The 25074-nt window shown below is 43.4% G+C and overlaps 1 protein-coding gene across 1 annotated transcript in view; it reads left to right on the top strand.

Annotated features, from left to right (window-relative positions):
* Positions 1–7929: 7929 nt before the first annotated feature.
* Positions 7930–25074, top strand: part of SMCHD1 (structural maintenance of chromosomes flexible hinge domain containing 1) — a 408526-nt gene continuing 391381 nt past the window's right edge. The window contains exon 1 of the mRNA XM_089678219.1: positions 7930–8176. Within this exon, the coding sequence (XP_089534345.1) occupies positions 8018–8176 (159 nt within the window). The 5' untranslated portion in view covers positions 7930–8017. The remainder of the gene's footprint in view (positions 8177–25074) is intronic.

Genomic DNA, 25074 nt, shown 5'->3' with positions numbered 1-25074 from the left:
CTTCTGGTGAAGCCATTCCTTTGTTAATTTGGATGTATGCATTGGGTCATTGTCATGCTGCAAGATGAAGTTCCTCTTTATGTTCAGCTTTCTAGCAGAAGCCTGAAGGTTTTGTACCAATATTGACAGAGCATAACGCTTTTCTGTGTCCATGCCATCTATCTGTTCTCTAGGTACACCATTCTTTAATAGTGCAGAGAACAGCTCACCATGGCGTGGCATGAGGTTCCATCACTACGCCTCAAGGTTGATTAGCCTGTGGTCTGAAAAATTGAGGGTGCTGTGGAGCATGCAATTCCCCTTTCTCTGACCATTCTCCCAACTTTCCTAACTGTAGCAAGGATTCAGCAACCGTCCTTAATGGCTGACCTGTCATATTTATCAACAGGGTCAGCACAACCTGTTTATAGGGAGCAGGGGCATTTTTAATCATTGCCTTACGTACTTGAGGAGTTAACGGGCATATCATTAAATCTGGCAACCGGCCAACTTCTATAGCTAGTCTAGAAGTCTCATATTTCATCCTCCAGACAGCATCAGATAAGCCGTGCCTGGGCTTATCATTAAAAAATTACACCCCATTGGGTTACATTAAAAGCTGGTTCACAGAAAGCACACTTGCAAGGCTTCTTTTTAAACATTTTGTCTTAATACTTCAATTTTAAAACACACTTTTAAATTCCAAGACACACCCTCTGTTCTTTGAAAGCTACCACGCCCTTGGCTGAACGCCCAGACATCAGTGCAAAACTGAAACTAAATGTTATCTTTACTCTGAAATAACCCTGTATACAATATTTCTACATACAATATCTCTACATTACAACTTTATTACTTTAATAGCACTAAAAATAAAAATTTCCAACTATGCCAAAATGTAATCGTGATGCTGGGTGCAATTACTAAAAACAAGTCATATACAGTCATGGCCGAAATTGTTGGCACCCTTGATATTTTTCCTGAAAATCAAGTATTTCACACAAAAAAGGTATTGCATTAACACATGTTTTGCTATACACATGTTTATTCCCTTTGTATGTATTGGAACAAATATAAAACAGAGGCAGAAAAGCAAATATGACATAATGTCACACAAAACCCCAAAAATGGGCTGGACAAAAGTATTGGCACCCTTAACTTAATATTTGGTTGCACACCCTTTGGAAAACATAACTGAAATCAGTCGCTTCCTATAACCATCAATAAGCTTCTGACACCTCTCACCCGGAATTTTGGACCACTCTTCCTTTGCAAACAGCTCCAGGTCTCTCTTATTGGAAGGACACCTTTTCCCAACAGCAATTTTAAGATCTCTCCACAGGTGTTCAATGGGATTTAGATCTGGGCTCATTGCTGGCCACTTCAGAACTCTCCAGCGCTTCTTTGCCATCCATTTCTGAGTGCTTTTTGACGTATGTTTGGGGTCATTGTCCTGCTGGAAGACCCAGGATCTTGGACGCAAACCCAGCTTTCTGACACTGGGCCCTACAGTGCGACCCAAAATCCTTTGGTAATCCTCAGATTTCATGATGCCTTGCACACAGTCAAGGCACCCAGTGCCAGAGGCAGCAAAACAACCCCAAAACATCATTGAACCTCCACCATATTTTACCGTAGGTACTGTGTTTTGTTCTTTGTAGGCCTCATTCCGTTTTCGGTAAACAGTAGAATGATGTGCTTTACCGAAAAGCTCTATCTTGGTCTCATCTGTCCACAAGACGTTTTCCCAGAAGGCTTTTGGCTTACTCAAGTACATTTTGGCAAACTGTAGTCTTGCTTTTTTATGTCTCTGTGTCAGCAGTGGGGTCCTCCTGGGTCTCCTGCCATAGCGTTTCATTTCATTTAAATGTCGACGGATAGTTCGCGCTGACACTGATGCTCCCTGAGCCTGCAGGACAGCTTGAATGTCTTTGGAACATGTTTGGGGCTGCTTATCCACCATCCGGACTATTCTGCGTTGCAATCTTTCATCAATTTTCCTCATCCGTCCACGACCAGGGAGATTAGCTACAGTGCCATGGGTTGCAAACTTCTTGATAATGTTGCGCACTGTGGACAAAGGCAAATCTAGTTCTCTGGAGATGGACTTGTAACCTTGAGATTGTTGATATTTTGCCACAATTTTGGTTCTCAGGTCCTCAGACAGTTCTCGTCTCCTCTTTCTGTTGTCCATGCTTAGTGTGGCACAGACAGACACACAATGCAAAGGTTAAGTGAACGTCTCTCCTTTTTATCTGCTTTCAGGTGTGATTTCTATATTGCCCACACCTGTTACTTGCCCCAGGTGAGTTTACAGGAGCATCACATGCTTGTAACATTCTTATTTATCCGCAGTTGTGAAAGGGTGCCAATACTTTTGTCCAGCCCATTTTTGGAGGTTTGTGTGACATTATGTCGAATTTGCTTTCTTTCCTCCCTTTTTTTGTTTTGTCCCAATACACACAAAGGGAATAAACATGTGTATAGCAAAACATGTGTTAATGCAATACGTTTCGTGAGAAATACATGATTTCCTGGAGAAATATCAAGGTTGCCAACAATTTCGGCCATGACTGTACATGCTAACAATCAACATGCAGTCGTGCAGGTACTTTTAATCAGCATTTAAACCATTACATGTTCTATGCATTGTGAAAGACCAACTACCCAATGAAAACCTGCCCTGGCACATCATAGCATTCACCCAGCACTCCAAGAAATAACAGAATACAACTGCAATATTCTTGCACTGTCAAAACAACCTCCACTTTTATTATCACACAACACACAGGAGTGTATATCTTATAGTCATCACAATCTGCATAATAACACACACCAATAATAATGTGAGCATTACAGCATGAAACAGACACATCATTTGACAACGTAACAGCATAGAATTATTACATTACAGAAACTATGTGGAAGCTGGAAGGAACAAATCCCATCGGAACCAAACTGCCCAGGGGTTCACGGAGAAGCCATAGGTGCGACCAGTCAATGAGCCCATATAGCCTTGGTAAAAATCTCAGCATCAGAGCGTCCTCTGGCCACTAGGGGAGCTTCTACTGGTCTTGCCCGGAAGTGGTCCAATAGTTGGCGGTGCCACACCCACTATGGGAGGGGCTAGCAGAAGGGTTCCACGAGGATAAACAGTCATGTTCAATCACCATATTCGTTATCTGAAAATTCACACTTTTGCTTCTTATATACCCCAAAACCTCTTTTCATCTCCCCCAGACTTAAGGATTTCTAACTTAGATGTCCTTAAACAGGTTTTTATCTCCTAATGCGAGGTTACTAGATGTCATAAACAAGGTTTTATCTTGCTCTCAGCAGAATATCTTGTGACTCTGTTCCTTTGGCTAAAGAAATGACATCAGTCACTTCTCATGCTCCTGGCATTTGCGCAACAATGCTTTATTGTAAAAATTACCCAAGAAACAGGTGTGAAAGCCATGGGAGCATGAATCACGTATATATACGTGAATTTGCGCACCAGTGCCGCCTTGTAGCAGTATTTCTGCTATAGGGCGGTCAGGAAACAGTTTGTGTGATGGCACTGCGTTACTTTAACTGACAATTGCGCTGTCATGCAACGCTGCACCCAAATTAAATTTACGTCTTTTTTTCCCCACAAATTGAGCTTTCTTTCAGTGGTATTTGATCGCCTGTGCATTTTTTATTTTTTTGCGCTATAAAAAAAGGACAGACAATTTTGAAAAAAAAAAAACAATACTTTGGACTTTTTGTCCCGTAAAAAAATTAAAAAATCAAATTTCGTCATAAATTTAGGTCAAAATGTTATCTGTGACATGTCTTTGCTATAAAAAAAAAAAAGTGAATTAATTAGTTTACGTGAAAGTTATAGCGTCTACAAATTGCAGTATAGATACTGGAATTTTTTTTTTTAATACTAATAATGGCGGCGATCAGCGACTTATGGCGGGACTGCAGCAGGCATTCTGACACTGGGGGGGGAACTGACTTGGGGTCACTGACATCCCCAGTGACACCAATACAGAGATCGGTGCAAAAAAAAAAACCACTGACACTGTACTAATAGCACTGGGGAGGAAGGGGTTAACATTTGAAGGCAATCAAAGGGTTAACTGTGTGAGGGGAGTGTTTCACTAGGGGGCGGGGGGGTGTGTGCTTCACTGTAAAACACTGATCTGGAAGGCTGTGCTCAGTGTTCCGGATCAGTGTGCTCAAACTGACAGGGAGGAGAGCTGCAGTGTAAAGAATGCAGCCTTCCTCCCCGTCAGTGTTTACTGGTTATCGCCGGGCTCTGACGGATAATCACCGGCCGGGATACGGTGATTGACACTTGTGATCAGCTGCGCGGGTAGGGCGGTTGCATGCCCCCTACCTGAAATGCAAAATCACGTATATATACGTGATTTTGTGCAGCGGTGCCGACATGCCACAGTAAATGTACTGTGGCTGGTCGGCAAGTGGTTAATATGCATTTTGTTACAGCATTTAATCTTCAGCTGTTTTTGTTCTAGCCATCAGTTACACCACTTATTGCTGTGTGGACATATCAGCTCAAAACTTAGCATAAACCTACGTCAAAACCCACATATTGCACATTTTTGCTCACACCAATGCTATTTGACCAATTTGAGCTAAGAAAGCAGCAGGTGTGAACAAGCACTATAAAGAATAATTGATTTATGTTTGAACGTCTTGCAGTTTCAAGCTTTTTGCTACAAAACAGGTTTCTATTGCTATCTGTGTCCGGAAGGGAGATTCACCCTCTATATTTGTTACTGTTATAATAAGTGAAAGCAAAAGTGAAAGTAAAAGGAAATCCCAAATATTAGGTTGTCCCCAGAACAGTAATGCAGGGGAAATATTCCAATGGGGACACTAGTTCTGGTGACACCCCAGGATTCCCTCATTTTGGAGGGATTTCTTCTTACTTCCTGTTTTGGCTGTGGGACAGGAAGTGAAGCAAAATCATCTACAATAAGGCACCGAGGGCAAAACAAGGGTTCCAACCCACCCTTACACAATCCAATATCACAACAAAAAGTTTTGCCTGTAGTTCTACTTTAACCACTTGGGCTCCAGAATATTTTACCCCCTTCATGAACAGTCCATTTTTTGTTAACTGGTTATATACGTGATATTGCATCTCTGGGTAGGGGGCACGCACGCCGCCATTGGCGGCTACAGCTGTCAATCACCAGGTCCCAGCCAGAAATTCCCCGCCGGCACCCGGCAATCACCAAGGAATGGTGACAGGGAAGAGGTCTGTGTGTAAACAACAGACCATTCAGCACCAACATGCTGCTTTGTATTGCTATGCATAGCAGAGCAATACAAAGCAGCATATTTCCCTAGTAAAACTCGCACAGTGCACACAGTAAAACAGCACACAATTAACTCTTTGATCGTCTCAAATGTTAACCCCTTCCTGTCCAGTGCCATTAGTACAGTGTCAGTGCTTTTTATTAGCACTGATCACTGTATTAGGGTCATTGGGATGTCAGTGGCAGTTAGTCAGTCCCCCCCCCCAGTGTCAGAATGCACACCGCAGTCCAGCTATAAGTTGCTGATCGCCGCCATTACTAGTATATGAAAAAATAAAATTCCAATATATATACTGCCATTTGTAGATGCTATAACTTTCACTAAACCAAATAATTTACATGTATTGGATTTTTTTTTTAGCAAAGACATGTAGTAGAATACATTTTGGCCTAAATTTATGAAGAAATTTGATTTTTTACTGGATATGTTTTTATAGCAAAAAGTCAAAAATATTGTTTTTTTTAAAAAAATTGTCAGTATATTCTTGTTTATAGCGCAAAAAAAATTAAAACCGCAGAGGTGATCAAATACCACCAAAAGAAAACTCTATTTGCGGGGGAAAAAAAGGACATAAAGTTAATTTATGTATAGCGTTGCATGACCGTGCAATTGTCAGTTAAAGTAGCGCAGAAAAAATCAAGGTCAGGAAGGGTGGTTAATGAGCACTGTTGTACACAAACAAAATTTAAAGCATTTTTTTTACATAAATAGAGCTTTTGTTTTTGGTGGTATTTGATCACCGCTGTTTTTTTTTTCAATATAAACGAAAAAAAGACTAAAAATTTTTAAGAAAAAAAAATATTTTCTACTTTCTGCTATAAAACATATCCAATAAAAAATTGAAAAAAATTCAAATTTCTTCATAAATTTTGGCCAAAATTTACTCTGCTACATATCTTTGTTAAAAAAAAAATCTCAGTAAGTGTATATTGATAGGTTTGCATGTCTATAAACTATGATATAGATACTGGAATTTTTATTTATTTTTTTATACTAGTAAAAGATCAGCAATCAGCGACTCATAGTGGGACTAGGATAATGCAGCGGGTAATCTGACACTAACGGATGCTGAGAAGAACTGACTGTCACTGACATACCCAGTGACACTAATAGTGATCAGTTGCTTTTTTCTGCATCCAAAACGCACAGAAAGTAGGTTTTATGGTTGTCAATGTCATAGTTCACATCAGTGCTTGCAGTTCCAGTGCGGTCCGGTTGCATAAAAAAAAAAAAAACAGAACATTGTGCATTTTTTATGCACAGAACTGTATTGGAATGTGGTAAAATGCATAAAAAAACCACACATCCCTATTTAAACTGAAGAGAAAGAAAGTGGAAAAAAATAAGCTGGAATGCATAAAAAATGCACTAGAACATGTTAAAAATCCACATGCAGAAATGCATCTGGACTGCGTTTCTATAGTGTGAACTGACCCTTATGCTGGCCATAGACGGGTCGAAAAATCGGGCGGAAAAAAAATTGGCCGATTTTTGCACTGTTAGCGGGTTAATTGGTCGGCCATTTTTCAGGTTTTTTGCACAGTTTTTTTTATCAGTCATGTTGGAAAATTCACGGCCGATCTTCCTAGCAATGATGGGCAAATCGGCCGATCGTTTTACCAATAAAAAAATCTGTGCATGAGCCGTGAACTGCAAGGTTGCCAGCATTCTTTTTACTGTAAATAAGTAGTTGCTGCCTCACAAGCAGTTAATTCAGTGCACCATTCCCAGTCCTGGCCTTTGCCTGCCCTGTGACTGCTCTGTACTGCACTATGGAGTGTACGCTATTATATTTTATATGAAAAAGTCTTGCGGTTGAAACAAATGTATCCATTTTTATCCAAATAAAAACATAATGTATTTGTATTGCTGTCACATTGTATGGTGTGCTCCTGTGTCTGTCAAATTGGTTTCTTGTCCCATTCTTTCGTGAGCATTAGTGGCAGCATCGGCAACGACCGATTTTTCATTTATCGGCCGACAAACGGCCCGTCTATGGCCTGCATTAGGGCCAAGTCCCACTATAGAAATGTAGTCCAGATGTGTTCCGGATGCATTTTTGCATGCTCGTTTGACGCGTTCCGGTGCATTTTTTACATTTTCCAATGCGTTTTTTATGCATTCGTTAACTTTTTCCATCTTTCTTCAATTTAAATAGGAACATATGCGTTCCAGTGCATTTTACCACGTTCCAGTATAGTTCTGTGCAGAAAAAATGCACCATGTTCTACTTTTTTTTTTCTCCATCCAGAATGCACTGAAACTGCAAGCACTGATGTTAATTATGACATTGACAGCCATAGAACCTATTTTCTGTGCATTTTGGATGCAGATAAAAACGCAACTGAAACTCATGTAGTGTGAACTGGCTCTTGGTGTCTCTTGAACCTGTGCTTGTCATGTTGCTGCCTCTCTGAGCCCACATGAATAGAATCCACACTCCTTGCAGAGGAATATACAGCAGTTAGGATAAGTGGGAGCTGTGCAGTCCTGTGGCAAGGCTTTATTTGCAGTAAACCATCCCTTTAGCTACTTCACACAGACAACACCATCAGCTTCCTCCAAGCCTTTCCGCTCTACAGCTCTGTGAGGCGCCCAGACGGATGTGACGTAAGGGGCCCGTGTTTGAACCTGGTGCCGGGTTATCGTGCTGGTGCTGGCTGTGCCAGTGCTTCGCCGGACCGGAGTTCTCTTCACTCAGCGACCCACAGGTGCCATGGCCACGGCAAGCGCAAGCTCGTCGGGCCAGCACGGAGACGGCGACCCCTTCCTCACCGTCTTCTTGTTTGACCGCCGCTTACAGCAGTCGACGTGTGAGGAGAAGAGCCTGGAGGTGCGCGGCGGCTTCGCGGAGCTCCGTCATGACGTGTGTGAGGTAATGGAGGGGTATTACAAGGAAGTCCTGTCAGGTGGGGGTTTGGCGCCAAATGAGCATGCTGATACACCACTGACTGCAAGACACACGTGTTACCACCCTGGCTAGGTATACATTATTGAGCCTGGAAGCCCTGACCAAGTTGTGTGCACAAGTGTCACACTCCACGTGTTCTAATACACGAACAGAAGGGAATTCAATCCTACAAAAATTATAGACCATGAACTCAGAGGTGCATTTACGTTTTAAATGTCTGTGTATTCTCTCCCTACCTCTACAAAGTATTCAGGCACCCTTCAATTTTTTCAATTTTGTTATGTCGCAGCCTGATACTACAATTGTTTAAATTCATTTTTTTCCTCATTAAACTACACTCAGTATGCCATAATGACAAAGTGAAAACCGAATTTTAGAAATGTGAATTTATTAAAAAGAAAAAACTTAAAAGTGGTAGTGAAGTCTTTTTTTAACCCGTTGCCACCCGGCCTATAGCCAGGACAAACCGCTCACAGTTGGCCGGACAAACAGTTCGTCCCTCTGGGTGGACGCCATGTGGCGTCCTTTCCGGAGCGCGCATTGTGCATGCCCACAGGGCCACGCTGCTGTGCGATCTGTCATCGGCTATGTATCTTTTACATGGCCGATGACAGATCTGTGTACCAGCCCCTTTGCCAGTACCATGTGACCAATCACAGCAGGTCACATGACAGTTGTATACAATGGATGGCTTCCTTTCATGCCATCCATTGTATACAAGTGTGTCTAGCTGTGAATGATCACATGCACAAGCTGGGCCAATCACAGCCCAACTGTGTCATGTGATTATCCATGGCCAAATCACAGCTAATTACAAAAAAAGAAACCCCTGAATGAATCGATTTAATTCAGGTAAATGCTTGCTTACAGCAAAGTAATTCTTTGCTATAAGCAAATTGTGTTAAAAAAAAAAATACTGATCACTTCCCCAAAGTAGTACAATGTTACTATGGCAACATTATACTACTTTGGTCATAGTAAAATATGAAAAAAAAAATGTAATAAAAAATTAAAAATAATAATTTTTTTTTTTTCATACTGTCACCAGTGTCCCTGATCACCGCCTTGCCAGTTATATGATGACGCTGTACTGCACTGGTGACAGTATGTTAAAAAAAACAAAAGTGAAAATAATTTTTTTACTTTCTTCATTTTCCGAAAAATTGGGACAAAAAAATGACAACTTCAAAAAACTCGCCTTGCCTGTTATGAAATATGTCAGACTGTCTACTTTGCAAAAAGGGGTCATTTAGGGGATATTTGTACTGTTCTGACATTCTTGGACCTAAAGAAATTAGATTGGCTGTCAGTACTTCAGGATCGATCAATTTTCAGATATATCCCATAGTTTATGAACTGTATAACTTTCCTACAGGCTAAATAATAAATACTAATTTGGGTTATTTTCACCAAAGACATGTAGCAGAATACATCTTGGCCTAAAGTTATGAAGAACAATTTTTTATTTGCAAACTTTTATAACAGAAACAAAGAAAAAAGTGTTTTTAATTTCTAAATTTTCTGTCTTTTTTTTTGTTAATTTAGCAAAGAAGAAAAACCCCAGTGGTGATTAACCACATGCCGCCCAGCCACTGTAGAAATACGGCGGCAGGGCGGCACGGCTGGGCAAAAGCACGTTTTAAAACGTGTGTTTTGAAAACAGGTAGGGGGCGCGCCGCCGCCCTACCTGTCCCGCCGATCACAGCCGCGGATATCAGTCGCCGGGTCACAGCAGGTCGTTACCGGCTATGTCCCGGCTGTCACGATCGCACGGTCGCTGCCTCCAACATGCGACAATCACACGACCGCGACTAACAGTAATACGTCACACCCGCGGCGTCAGACCCCAGAACTTCTCACCAGCTCGTGACTGAAGGACCGGCCGATCTAAAACCGCAGTGTGACGCGCGTAACAAGGCCCCACCCAGCTGCACCCTGCACAGCGATTGTCCAGCTAATGGGCTACAATCGGTGCCTGCAGCCTGAATGTGCTTGTTACTGGGTCGGGTCAATTACGCAACTAACCCTATACTGCCATCACCACTTTTGTCGGAGACTGGGAAACTCCCGTTATCAAATATACACTATAATGATTGAAAAGTCACCTGTCCAATACGGTCACCGCAGGCCGATTGGGCAGAGGATTAAACAAACACAGTAGCGTCTCCTCAAAGGCAGGAATTCGTGAATTGCAAGTAAGCGCTTAGAAACAGTTTAATACTTTCAGAAAGAAGGATTTATTACTAAAAGAGTCAAACAGGTGCAATAAAATATTTACAAAGAAAATGTAAATATATATATATATATATATATATATATATATATATATATATGCATATAAAGGTACAGCAAAGAGATAATAGGAAGGAGGTTAAAGGGTTAAGTTACTTGCCAATATGCCTTGGTTTGTAAGCAGATCAAAGTGCAGAGCAGGAAGGGTCTCTGTTACGATGTTAAACCCAGGAGATGTGTGTAAAGCTTAGCTTTCAGGCTTGCAGCCTGTCCTTTTTAAAAATCCCTCTGTGGGGGGGGCTCTGAACACTGGCCACTACGCTGTTTTGGGAGGGGTCAGGGGAACTCTGAATTAAAACTAACAGCTTCATACTCCATGATATGAAACATACAGTTGACCTGACGAATGTTCAATTCTTCTGTCGTCTTACCTGTAGGTTCTGTGAAGTTTCAATTTCTTTCAAGTCTGGGGAGAAGCTGCCTTATCTGTTTTATGATGGGTGAAAAAGGTTACAATTCGCAGATTGCCTGGCACCAAACTAGGGATGCCTTCACCTGTGTTGACTCCCCATCTGTCACTCAGGAAGGGAGGGGGTAGGGAGTGAATGATCGAGGAATACCTCAAATAAAAAGGTAAAGGGGAACTCCGTGTCCAACTCTGATGAGCAAGTTTGCTACACCGGCGATCGGCGGCAATCGCTGACAGAGAGCACAGCTGCAGTAGCTGTGCTTTCTGTCAGTTCCCTGACAGCTCCAGGACACGCTGATCGGGACAGAAGAGTTTCTCTGTCCCGATCAGCGGTGTTCCCTGCAGTACACCCCCCCCGCCCCCTAGTAAAACACTCCCCTCACACAGTTAACCCTTTCCCTGAATAATAAACTTAACCCCTTCCTCCCCAGTGCCATAAGTACAGTGTCAGTGGTTTTATTTTTGCACTAATCACTGTATTGGTGTCACTGGGGATGTCAGTGACCCCAAGTCAGTACCCTCCAATGTCAGAATGTCCGCTGCAGTCCCACCATAAGTCGCTGATCGCTGCCATTATTAGTATTAAAAAAAACAAAATCCCAGTATCTTTTCGCCATTTGTAAACGCTATAACTTTCACGTAAACCAATTAATTTACGCGTATTGGGTTTTTTTTTAGCAAAGACATGTCGCAGAATGCATTTTGGCAGAAATTTATGACTAAATTTGATTTTTAAATTTTTTTTACTGGACATGTTTTATAGCAAAAAGTCCAAAATATTGTTTTTTTTCCTCAAAATTGTCAGCCTTTTTTTTTTTTTTTTATAGCGCAAAAAATAAAAACCGCACAGGCGATCAAATACCACCGAAAGAAAGCTCAATTTGTGGGAAAAAAAATGTAAATTTCATTTATGTAGCGTATTGCATGACCGCGCAATTGTCTGTTAAACTAGCGCAGCGCTGTATAGCAAAAAAATGGCGTAAATTGCAGTATCTATACCATAGTTTGTAGACGCTATAACATTCACACAAAGCAATCAATATACACTTATTGGGATTTATGGAGCAGAATACATTTTGGCCTAAATTTATAACCAGCTTTGAGTTCACTATATATTTTTTATAGCTGAAAGTAAAAAATATTGTTTTTCTTCAAAATTTTTGGCCTTTTTTCGTTTATAGTGTGAAAAATAAAAAGCGCACAGGTGATCAAATACCACCAAAAGAAAGCTCTATTTGTGTGAAAAAAAGGACGTAAATTTCGTTTGGCTGCAGCATTGCATGACCGCGCAATTATCAGTTGAATTAGTGCAGCGCCGAGTAGCAAAAAGAGGCCTGGTCATTAAGGGGGGTAAATCCTCTGGAGGTCAAGTGGTTAAATACCACCAAAAGAAAGCTCTAGTTGTGTGAAGAAAATGATAACATTTTGGATTAGGTACAATGTTGTATGACCGTGCAATTGTCATTCAAAGTGTGAGAGCGCTGAAACCTGAAAATTGGCCTGGGCAAGAAGGGGGTAAAAGTGCCCGGTATGGAAGTGGTTAACTTGTACCTAACAGGTAAGCTCATAATAAGGCTTACCTGTAGGTACTGTAAATTTCTCCTAAATGCTCACCGATTAGGAGATGTTTACCTTTGTAGAGCACTGGTGCATGCACTCTGAAGGAACAGCATACCCATTCCGTTCCTTCAGGCTTCAGTTACATTCCTCACTGTATACAGAGTGACGTCAAGGCGGTTTGACCATTCAGCAGTACTGGAGGAGAGCTTCGTTTTAAGGTACGTTTCACAGTCTACTAGTGTGTGATGCATACTAGCATGTTATGCCTTTGTCTTGCAAGGGAATTTTCTTTTTCTTGCGTTTACTACCGCTTTAAATATAACATGAATCTGAGGTCCTAAATGCTGTAGAACAGGTTTTTATAGATGATATCCCTGTACTTTGCTCCATTCAGCTTTCCCTCAATCTTGACCAGTCTCCTGCTGCTGAAAAACACCCCCACAGCTTGATGCTGTCACCAACATGCTTCACTGTTGGGATGGCATTGGGCAGGTGATGAGTGGTGCCTGGTTTCCTCCTTTCATCAGACCAAATAATCTTTTTTCTCACAGTCTGGGAGTCCTTCAGGTGTTTTTTTATAAACTCCAAACGGGCTCTCGAGGAGAGGCTTCCATCTAGTCTCTCTGCCATAAAGCCTTGATAGGTGGAGGGCTGCAGTGATGTTTGTCCTTCTGGAACTTTGTCCCATCTCCACACAGGATCTCTGCAGCTCAGTCAGAATGACCATTGGTGTCTTGGTCACCTTTCCTACTAAGGCCCTTCTCCCCTTATTGCTCAGTTTGGCCAAGCGACCGGCTCTTGGAAGAGTCCTGGTTGTGCCAAACGTCTTCCATTTTAGAATTGAGGCTAATGTGCTTTTGTGAACCTACAGTGCAGCAGAATTTTTTTTTTTTTGTAGTCTTCCTCAGATGTGTACATTGCAATAATCCTGCCACTGAGCTCTTCAGTCAGTTCCGTTGACCTCATGGCTTTTGCTCTGATGCATTGCCATCTGTGAGGCTGGACAATGGACTCCAGTTAAGGTGTAGAAACCTCTCGGCAACAATCGAGACAAATAAGAGGTACCTGACCTAAATTTCAAGTGTTGTTGCAAATGGTCTAAATACTTGTGCCAATGTGATATTTCACTTTTTCCTTTTTCACACATTTGCATAAATATGCATTCTGTTTCCATTTTGTCATTATGGGGTACTGAGTGTCGATTAATGAGAAAATTAATGTAAACAACTGTAGTATCAGGCTGCAGCATAATAAAGTTGAAAAAAGTAAACATTACAAATTAAAGGAACACTTTGAAAGCACATCAGATCTCAATGGGGAAAAATACCATGCTGGATATCTATACTGAGATGGACTGGGTAATGTGTTAGGAATGTAAGGATGCCCCATCGTTTGATGGAAATTAAAATTATCAACCTACAGAGGACTGAATTCAAAGACACCCTGAAAATCAAAGTGAAAAAATGATGCAGCAGGCTAGGCAGTTTTGCTGAAATTTCATTGCAGCAACTCACAATGGTACTCAGTAGTTTGTATGGACCCCACATGCTTGTATGCATGCCTGACAACATCGGGGCATGCTCCTAATGAGACGACAGATGGTGTCTTGTGGTATTTTCTCCTAAATCTGGACCTGGTATCACTGAGCTCCTGGACAGTCTGAGGTGCAACCTGGTGGCGTCGGATGGCCCAAAACATGATATCCCAGACGTGATTTAGGTATTGGATTTAGGTCAAATGAGCGTGGGGGCCATTCATTGGTATCAATTCCTTCATCCTCCAGGAACTGCCTATATACTCTCGCCACCTGAGGCCGGGCATTGTCATGCACCAGAAGGAACCCAGGACCCACTGCACCAGCATAGGATCTGACAATGGGTCCAAGGATTTCACCCTGATACCTAATGGCAATGAGGGTGCCATTGTCTAGTCTGTAGAGGTCTGTGTGTCCCTCCATGGATATTCCTCCCCAAACCATCACTGACCCACTACCAAAATGTTCATGTTAAACGATGTTACAGGCAGCATAATGTTCTTCACAGCTTCTCCAGACCTTTTCACTTCTGTCATGTGCTCAGGGTGAACCTGCTCTCATCCATAAAAAGCACAGTTTGCCAGTGGTGGACCTGCCAATTCTGGTGTTCAATGGCAAATGCCAATCGAGCTCTATGGTGCCGGACAGTAAACACAGGGCCCACTAGAGGACATCGGGCCCTCAGGCCACCCTCATGAAGTCTGTTTGATTGTTTGGTCAGAGACATTCACACCAGTGGCCTGCTGGAGGTCATTTTGTAGCGCTCCGGCAGTGCTCATCCTGGTTTTCCTTGCACAGAGGAGCAGATACCGGTCCTGCTGATGGGTTAGGGACCTTCTATTGCCCTGTCCAGCTCTCCTAGAGTAACTGCCTACCTCCTGGAATCTCCTCCATGCTCTTGAGACTGTGCTGGGAAACACAGCAAACCTGGCAATGGCATGTGTTGATGCGCCATCCTGGAGGAGTTTGACTGCCCTTGAAACCTCTGTAAAGTCCAGGTATCGCCTCATGCTACAGGGATGTTTGATTCCTATCACCCGACGCCAGGGACATATAGTTCCAGGCGCTGGGCAGGTAGTTTTTTTCTATCTTTAGCCCTGCTGCGGGTAAGCAGCAGAGCTCACCTGTCAGGTGAAGCAATCAGCGGCAGTGCTGCCTCCGATTGCTTCCACGCAGTGCCAGTCTCTCCGCACCCGCCCCACCCCCGGGAGGTTTCCCTTGCTCTGCTTGCCCATCTGCGGCTAGAGGGGAGGGTGAAGAGGGGACAAGTCCACTCCCCTCCCCTTCTTTTGCTGACCCAGAAGTGACGTTACGATGTCACGTCCGGGTCCCCGTTGAAAGATTGTAATGCAATCCCCAAGAAAGAATGTGAAGCAGTGGGATGTGCACTGCATTACATTCAGTGGAGCAAAGGGGAGACATGCAGGGTCTTTTAGACCTTGGATGTTTCAAAGAGAACCTGTCACTCAAAATCATCACATAGGGGACTTTAATGTTAAAAAATGAAAGTTACACCCAAGCACATACCACCCCTCCAAAAAAAAAATTGAGACACCCACATATACGCACGTACAAACGTAAAAGCACACGCTTGGTCGCCTACACATGAAACTGTCGATTGTGGTATACATGTTACATATCGCTGCACAGGCCAGAACGAGAGCAATAATTATAGCACCAGACCTCCGTAACGCTAAACTGGTGACCTATAAGGAGCTTTAAATATGTTGACCTATAGAAAAGATAGGGTACTGAAGTTCGTAGCCATTTCACGAGTGCGCACAAATTTAAGATTTGTCAAGTTACTGTATTTTTCGCTCCATAAGACGCACCTGACCATAAGGCGCGCCTAGGTTTTAGAGGAGAAAAACAAGAAAAAAAATATTCTGAACCAATGGACTGCAGACAGTACAGGAAGTGACCAGACACTGCGGACACAGTACAGGAGATGACCAGAGACTGCAGACAGTACAAGAGATGACCAGAGACTGCGGACACAGTACAGGAGATGGACCAGAGACTGCGGACCTTTAGGGAGGGAGGAGGAACGGATACCTGAATTTGACAGGTACCCGCTCCCACTTCCGCGAAGTTCTCCTTCCTATACTGTGGGCACCCGACTTTGACAGACGAGTGCCCACTGCGCTGCGCTTTGTGAATGGCTCGGCGTCTTTTGGGACCTGTCATGTGTCCCAGAAGACATTGGACCATTCACAAAGCGCAGCGCTTCTCGTGCATGCGCAGTGGGCACTCGGTTGTCACAGATGCCCGGGCGGGAAGAAGCCGACGCGGGAAGACTACAGCGCTGGACCGAGGAACAGGTAAGTTCCCGCCGCAGAGAACAGCCGAGCAGCCGGCCCGATATTCTGACATGGTGGTGGCGGAAATACCGGACCGGCCGCTTTATATTCACTCCATAAGACGCGCTGACATTTTCCCCCCTTTTTTGGGGATAAAAAAGTGCGTCTTATGGAGCGAAAAATACGGTAGATATCTATTTACTCTGCAACCTCATCTTTTATATTTTACAAAAAAAGGGTAATTTATTGCTTTTTTTGTGCCCTAAAATTAACTTGCATTTTTTACTAAACAATTTTACTTTGTGGCAAAATCGTGCTACATAAAAATTAAAACTACAGCTATTTTATTCTCCAGGATCCCTGATTTCAGAAAATATCATTTTAGGGGTTTTATGTAATCTTCAGGCCTAAAATGATTTTTTAAATGTGTGCAAAGATGCAAAAATGGCTCTGGCAGCGAAAGGGATAACGGATAAGCACAACACTTCCTTTCTTTAGGAGCAGCCAATCGGTGTTCATCACACTGCAAGGTCTCTCTCCTCCCTGCTAGTCCCTGGGTGCGGTGCTGGAGATAGGGAGGGGAGGAGGAGATATACAGCGCAATGTTAAAAAAAAAAAATGACACGTTTAAGTCACCATAAAGCCTCTTTTGTTTTTAACCACAAGCCTACAGGGCACTTATACCAATTTCCAGCTTTCAGCGCTGTTGCACTTTGACAATTGCGCGGTCATGCAACACTGTACCCATATGAAATTTTTATCATTTTTTTGTGACAGAGCTTTATTTTGGTGGTATTTAATCACCTCTGGGTTTTTTATTTTTTCTTAAACAAACCAAAAACCACTGAAAATTTTGAGAAAAAATGTTTTTGTTATAAAATTTTGAGAATAAGTGATTTTTCTCCTACACTGATGTGTGCTAATGAGGCTGCAATGATGGGCACTGATAGGCTGCACTGATGTACACTGATAGGTGGCACTGATGGGCAGGCATTCGTAGGTGGCACTGATGGGCATTGGCAGGCATCACTGATGGGCACTGATATGCGGCACTGACAGGCACTGATAGGCAGCACTGAAAGGCAGCTCAGATGGGCACTGATATGTGGCATTGATGTGCACTGGTAGGCACTGGCATGTGGCACTGATGAGCACTGATGGACACTGACAGCTGGTACTGTTGGGGCTACACTGATCATCAGTGCTCTGATGATCAGTGTACATGGCCCCTCCGCGGAATGCCGATTACCGGCTCTCCTCTCCTCTCAAGCTGTCAGCGTGACAGCTTGAGAGGAGAGAAATGCAGATAACCAGCATCTTCCTGTTTAGAGCGCACCGCTGATTGCCTCGCTCCGGGAGCCGCGCATGCGTGGTTAGAATGGGAGGACGTTTATATGACGTCCTCCCAGAACAAGAGAACCACCTTGCGTCCGTCATATTAATATATGGTTGGCGGGAGGTGGTTAAAAGCCCCAGACATTCCTAAACTCACCTCTGATTTAAATATGGTCTTGGTTAATTTTTTATTTTTTTTTAATCTGGACAAGTAGATAGGGGCCCCGATTTTAGTTCATGGACAAGTAGTTTTTTCAAAAGTTTCCAAACACCTGTGCTACCAATAGTGACACTAACCCTATCCAAAACTAGTGAAAAACGGTCAGAAAAAGATGTCAGTGACCTCCACCTGTAAAACCATTCCTGTTTTATTTATTTCAGGTACTTGTATAGCGCCATCAATTTACGCAGCACTTTACATATGTATTGTACATTCACATCAGTCCATAACCCTCAAGGGGCGTACAATCTAAGGTCCCTAACTTACATTCACATACTAGGGCCAATTTTGACAGGATCCAATGCACCTACCAGCATGTCTTTTGGAGTGTGAGAGGAAATCGGAGTAACTGGAGGAAACCCACGCAGGCACAGGGAGAACATGCAAACTCCAGGCAGGTGGTGCCGTGGTTGGGATTCGAACCAACGACCCTAGTACTGCCAGGCGGAAGTGCTAACCATTTAGCCACTGTGTTGGGGGTCGTTTCATTGTTCCCTATCTAGTGCAGGTGCGCTCTTTCATCAGGCAGTGCCTGATGAAAGAGCGCACCTGGACTCATCTCGTCCTGCACATGCTTAGGAACGCATCGCATTTTGATGATGTCAGACGCCACATGTGCTGATCCCGGACATCTTGGAGACTCTGCCAAGCTCCACAATCCATGCTGCATATGCACAGCACCCAGCAGATGCTGGCAGACACCTTGGAGATTCCACCAGGTGTACCATCCATGTTGCACATGCACAGCACCACCCGCTGATGGACTCAATCGATCTCCTCTCTGGATCAGGCACACAACATCATCTGGCTACAGACGTCTCACCCTCTTACCTTTGAGCCTGTTTTTATATTCTAAGATGTGAGTTACTACTTATCTTTCTATTAAATACCTTCACAGTACACACTTGGAGGCGCTGAGTTTCTTTGTTTCCCTTCTGCAGAGTTATGCTTCGCTCCTACGCAGCTTGCCCTTAGTGCCTACTGGACTACCTTCACCCCTGCCCATTTGGAACTCATCAAACATACATGGACTGCCACACCATGCACCTGTTATCCCTTTTGTATTTCCAAGCTTAGATTGCAGAGGGACGAGAACCAAGGCCTCTTTGACCAAAACGGTGCCGCAAGATTGACACTGACCTTTTGAAACTCATCTTCTGGGTTACACTGGGGACCAATCGGATAGGCGGGAAGGCATAAAGTAGTGTCCATCCCACTTTGATAGGACATACAGTATCTCACAGAAGTGAGTACACCCCTCCCATTTTTGTAAATATTTCATTATATCTTTTCATGTGACAACACTGAAGAAATTAAACTTTGCTACAATGTAAAGTAGTGAGTGTACAGCTTGTATAACAGTGTAAATTTGTTGTCCTCACAACACACAGCTATTAAAGTCTAAACTGCTGGCAACAAAAGTGAGTACAACCTAAGCGAAAATATCCAAATTGGGCCCAATTAGCTATTTTCCCTCCCCAGTGTCATGTGACTTGTTAGTGTTACAAGGTCTCAGCTGTGAATGGGGAGCAGGTGTGTTAAGTTTGGTGTTCTCTCTCTCACTCTCTCATACTGGTCACTGGAAGTTCAACATGGAACCTCATGGCAAAGAACTCTCTGAGGATCTGAAAAAAAGAATTGTTGCTCTACATAAAGATGGCTTAGGCTATAAGAAGATTGCCAAGACCCTGAAACTGAGCTGCAGCACGGTGGACAAGACCATACAGCGGTTTAACAGGACAGGTTCCACTCAGAACAGGCCTCTCCATGGTCGACCAAAGAAGTTGAGTGCACATGCTCAGCGCCATATCCAGAAGTTGTCTTTGGGAAATAGACATATGAGTGCTGCCAGCATTGCTGTAGAGGTTGAAGGGGTGGGGGGGTCAGCCTGTCAGTGCTCAGACCATACGCTGCACACTGCATCAAATTGGTCTGCATGGTTGTTGTCCCAGAAGGAAGCCTCTTCTAAAGATAATGCACAAGAGAGCCCACAAACAGATTGCTAAAGACAAGCAGACTAAGGACATGGATTACTGGAACCATGTCCTATGGTCTGATGAGACCAAGATAAACTGATTTGGTTCAGATGGTGTCAAGAGTGTGTGGCGGCAGCCAGGTGAGGAGTACAGTCAAGCATGGTGGTGGGAGTGTCATGGCCTGGGGCTGCATGAGTGCTGCCGGCACTGGGGAGCTACAGTTTATTGAGGGAACCATGAATGCCAACGTACTGTAACATACTGAAGCAGAACATGATCCCCTCCCTTCGGAGACTGGGCCGCAGGGTAGTATTCCAACATAACGACCCCAAACATACCTGCAAGACGACCACTGCCTTGCTAAAGAAGCGGAGGGTAAAGGTGATAGACTGGCCAAGCATGTCTCCAGACCTAAACCCTATTGAGCATCTGTGAGGCATCCTCAAACGGAAGGTGGAGGAGCTCAAGGTCTCTAACCTCCACCTGCTCTGTGATGTCATCATGAAGGAGCGCAAGAGTACTCCAGTTGCAACCTGTGAAGCTCTAGTGAACTCCATGCCCGAGAGGGTTCAGACAGTGCTGGAAAATAATGGTGGCCACACAAAATGACACTTTGGGCCCAATGTGGACATTTTCACATGGGGGGTATACTCACTTTTGTTGCCAGCGGTTTAATGGCTGTGTGTTGAGATATTTTGAGGGGACAGCAAATTTACACTGTTATACAAGCTGTACACACTACTTTACATTGTAGCAAAGTGTAATTTCTTCAGTGTTGTCACATGAAAAGATATAATAAAGTAGTTACAAAAATGGGAGGGATGTACTCACTTCTGTGAGATACTGTAGTTCTGTAGGGGCCTTGAGTGCAACTGGGCCCGTTAAACTGCTGGGATTGTGGTCGTCATCCAGCCCATCAGCCTCATGGCTTCCCTTATTGAGCAGTCCGAGGATACCAGGAACTTCACTGCCCCCTGATGCAGGTTCTGGATTTTTTCCTCTGTCAGGAAAGTTCTTGAGTTCCCGGAGTCTAAAATGTACCCCGGGTAAACCAGCTTCTCTGATGAATTAGCTTTGATTTCTCGACATTGATAGTCCTGTCTGTTTCTTGGAAGTAAGCTTTCACAATTTCTAGGCTCCTCGTTGTTGCATCTGCCGTGTTTGCAAAAATTAGAAGATCGTCCAGGTAAGGGATAATTTCCAGGCCCTTCAGTCTTAGATTCTTTAGAATCTCCTCCAAGACTTTGCTAATATTCGTGGCCCTGAAGACAGTCCGAAAGGAAGTCCATTGAACTGGAAGCATACTATCCCTGCTGGGCCTTTTATGGCAAACCGTAGGTATTTCTTCTACTCTTCCCTGATTGCAATATTGGGGTAAGCATCCTTTCGCTCTAAAAATGCCATGAAGGATCCGCCAGAATTAAATCCTTGATTGAGTGTAACAACTCCATTCTGAACTTTTTGTATTGGACGAATTTGTTGACATGTTTCTGATTCAGGATCATTCTGAAACTTCTTGAAGGTTTTTTCCTCAAAAACACGTGAGAATAGAAACCTACTCTGTAATTTCCTCTCTTACAGAGGAAAAGAGCATTTTGTTTCAGCATGTCCTGTAAAAGTGACAACTGTGTGTTTTTTGCTTTGTCTTGTTGTATGAGAAGAGGTGTAGTCAGAAATCTTTGATGGTGATTTCCCAAAAATTCTTTGCAATAACCGTATTTGATATCTAGGATGAACCGATTTTTGTGTCGCCTCTATCCACTGTGGAAGGAATACTGTTAATCTGCCTCCTACTCCACTCCCAGAGTCATTGGGGTTGAGGCTTATCCTTGGCCTGGGAGGGATTAAATAAGCAGCCTGCTTTTGTCCTTCCCTTCCTTGAAGGTCCATTTTATTATTATTTTTTTTCCCCCGACTTCATCTGTCATCTAGATGCTTGAAACTGTTGATTGGAGGGACAAAAAAAAAACTCTAATCAGTTTGCTTTTTTGGCACTGGGAACCTCTTTTTCTTCCTATCTGTTGATCTTTCAAGCATAGAAGCGAGTTCTGACCCAAATAGAAGGTTTTCTTCGAATGGTAGGCTGTAGAGTTTGTCCTTGGATGCTTGGTCCCCATGCCATGTCTTCAGGCAGATTGCTCTTCTTGCTGTGTTTTAATATTGTAGTGGATCTGGCCGTTAACGTGATGGTCTCTGCCGATGCAACTGCATTGGTAAGGACTGGAAGGGATTTAAGAATCTGGTCCACCGGTGTGCCCTTTACCAAGTGGGCTTTTAGCTGGGTCAGCCATACATCAAGTGTGTGGTCCACACATATCGTAGCTAATGCAGACTTAAGGTTTGCTGAACTGGTCTCCCATGTTTGCTTGTGGTCCTTTAGCGTCCCTCCGTCGTTGAACAACAGGTCGGATTTCATAGATACCTTAGCCAAAGAAGTTTCCAACGGGGGGCATTTTCCCCATAATTCTGAGTCTTCCTCTTTGAATGGGAACCTCCTCTTCCTATTGTTATGCAGAAATACTTTATTTTTGGGCTCCTGCCATTCGCATAGGATAGTCTCCTTAACAGTGGAATTCCCTGGAAAACTGCGCATTTGCTTCTTCTGGAGCCCTGCATAAAGCTAATCATGGAGTGTGACCACCTTTTCTTTCTCCTCGAACCCCAACATATCATGAATTGCCTTCAATAGTTCCTCTGTCTCTTCTGTAGGAAACTAATATTTTTGCACCTCCTTTCCTTCACAAATTTCCCCTTCTGAGTCATCTTTATTTGTGTCTGAGTTATCTGATGAACCTTTTTCCTCCCTTACTTCCATAGGGCTAGATTCAGCTGCTGAAGACCCCACATAAGAGGTGCTTGGAATTGCATCACCATAAACTTGCTCATCCATAAGGGTTCTGAAGGAATGAAAAGTACATGTCATTTACTGCTTCAGGCTTGCCATGAAGTCTTTTAGTATGCTACTAAATTCTTTTTTAACTAGCTTGTCCATGCAGTCTTTACACAGGGGCTTGTTCCATGAGCTGGACATGTTTTTACATAATGCGCAGTGTTTTTGGAAGATTTGAAGACTTTTTTTTTTCTCCTCCTGGGGGTTTGCCTAAAAATGAGTACAAAAATCACCCACTCAGTAATTTAATTTACTTAAAAGAGATCTAATAAAAATTATAAGCATACAGTGAATAAGCATACAAATGAATACACCTAAGCGCTTTAAAACTTGAGCCCCTGCCCGAGAAAAGTCACAGCAAACTTATTTAGTGCCCCCTTCACCAACTAAGAGCTCCCTCATTGAAGGAAGAACCATAGGAGTAATGAGGCTTCCCTACCTTGGTGCATGTTTCCCCTGCTTTAGCCAGATCTGCCTCTATGACGAATCCTTAGGAGTGCCAACCCTCTGGTCCACCTCTCTTCCAGCAGTAAATAGGGGGAATAGATGGACTCTGCCCCCGCACCTGTGTCTGTCCTAGGTCCTCCGCGGCTTTGTGGATCGGACTCCAGTCCCGCCCATGTGACCCCTGTGTTTTGACAGGGAAAGGATCTGACCGGAAAGATGGTGGCCCCCAGGCTGACTCCGGAAGTGGCATCAATGGCCATGCCGGAAGTGACACTGTCTTCCTTCGGCCAATGTGGGCAGAGACAGCCTGACCTGGCCACACAAAGAAACTCCATCCACCTCAGGGACACCTTGGGCTTGAGGTCCCTGGACTCCATTACCTATCAGGACCGGCATCACTACTTCTCCCCAAGGTATTTGCACTAATACTTAGAGAATACCCCAAGAGGGGAGGGGGTCCTCTGAATCCAAAGGTTCTGTTGCTGGTTCTCCCACTCAGCACATTAAAACTGAGGGGCTATGCCAGTGAGGGCTGTTTTTAAACTAGTGTGGATCATGTGTTTCCTGTTTTGGTAGGAGGGGCCTTTCTCTCCATTAGATGTCCTGGAAGGTGATGAGGGGAAAAAAATGTTATGTCCAACATTAGAAGCTTCTGCCACACATCACCCACTCTTCTAACCACTTGCAGACCAAGCCTTTTCTGACACTTTGTTCACATGAAAAAAGTCAGTATTATTTGCTAGAAAATTACTCTGAACCCCCAAGCATATATTTTTAAAGCAGAGGCCCTAGAGAATAAAATGGTGGGTGTTGCAATTTCTTATGTCACACAGTACTTAATGCACAAATACGCACACGATATATTGGCCAATTCTTTGGTAAAATCGAAAAGATGATGTTATGCCGAGTAAATAGATACCAAACTTGTCATGCTTTAAAACATCGACAAACTACATACATTTTTAATATCCATAGGCAACGCTTTAAAAGCCTACACAGGCTACCACTTTAGATTGACACAGGCGGTCTACTGGTAGAATTTCTGCCCTCAATCTGAGGTTTGTGGAGATGCCAAACATGCCTGGTGCAACTGCTGTTTATATATGGACACTTGGTATGCCTTTGCATGCGGGGGGAGGGGGGGTGCATTCATTGTTGTTTTTTATTTATTTTTTTACACTGTCCTTATTATTGTTATTATCATTATTTATATTTTTATCACTTTTTTTTTCTCAAATGGAATGTAAATATCCCCTGTGGTAGCAATAGGCAGTTACAGTTACTCTTTTCTGAGAAATTTGAGGTCAATTAGATTCTAGCAAGTGTATGATCCAAACGCACACGTCCCTGCGTTAAAAATGGCTGTGTGTATAAGTGGGTGCTGCAGTGACCGTCGGCTGGATCGAACAAAATCGGCAAGAAAAAAATGTCACCAGCACACCGAGGATCACCAATATGGGTCCAAAGGTTTTAATAAACCATCACATAGTTACAGCAAGGCAACGTTTCGGAGTCTCGCAGGACCCCTTCATCAGGCATTTCTTTCTATTATATTCTAGATCTCTCCTCTGCCCTTTAAAGCCTTTGATCACACCAAGATTAGTGTGATCAGATGCTTTCCTATTTTAAAAATAGCGCTGTTTGTATCTGGCAAAACCAAAGTGATGAAATGCTCATAGCCTCCGATTTCTCAGACCATAGAGCTGATTGGAGCCGTTTCGGTCTCTGATAAGCTTTATGGTCTGCAGGCAGAACCACTGGCTGCATTCTCAGGTCCCTTGGTGGGACAGGAGAGCTTGAGAAAGCCGCCAAAGGTGGCTGGAGGTGGGGGTGATCCTCTCTCGCTGGTTTTAAAAACAATTCAGGATTGCTTTTACATGAAAGCTGACCGCCAGCTGA

The sequence above is a fragment of the Staurois parvus genome, unplaced genomic scaffold (genome assembly GCF_062004578.1).
Source record: "Staurois parvus isolate SC_StPar_1 unplaced genomic scaffold, SC_StPar_1.0 ptg000015l, whole genome shotgun sequence".
In the NCBI taxonomy this organism is placed as follows: Eukaryota; Metazoa; Chordata; class Amphibia; order Anura; family Ranidae; genus Staurois; species Staurois parvus.
Note: the sequence above shows the minus strand (reverse complement) of the source record. Positions and strands in the feature narration are given on the sequence as shown.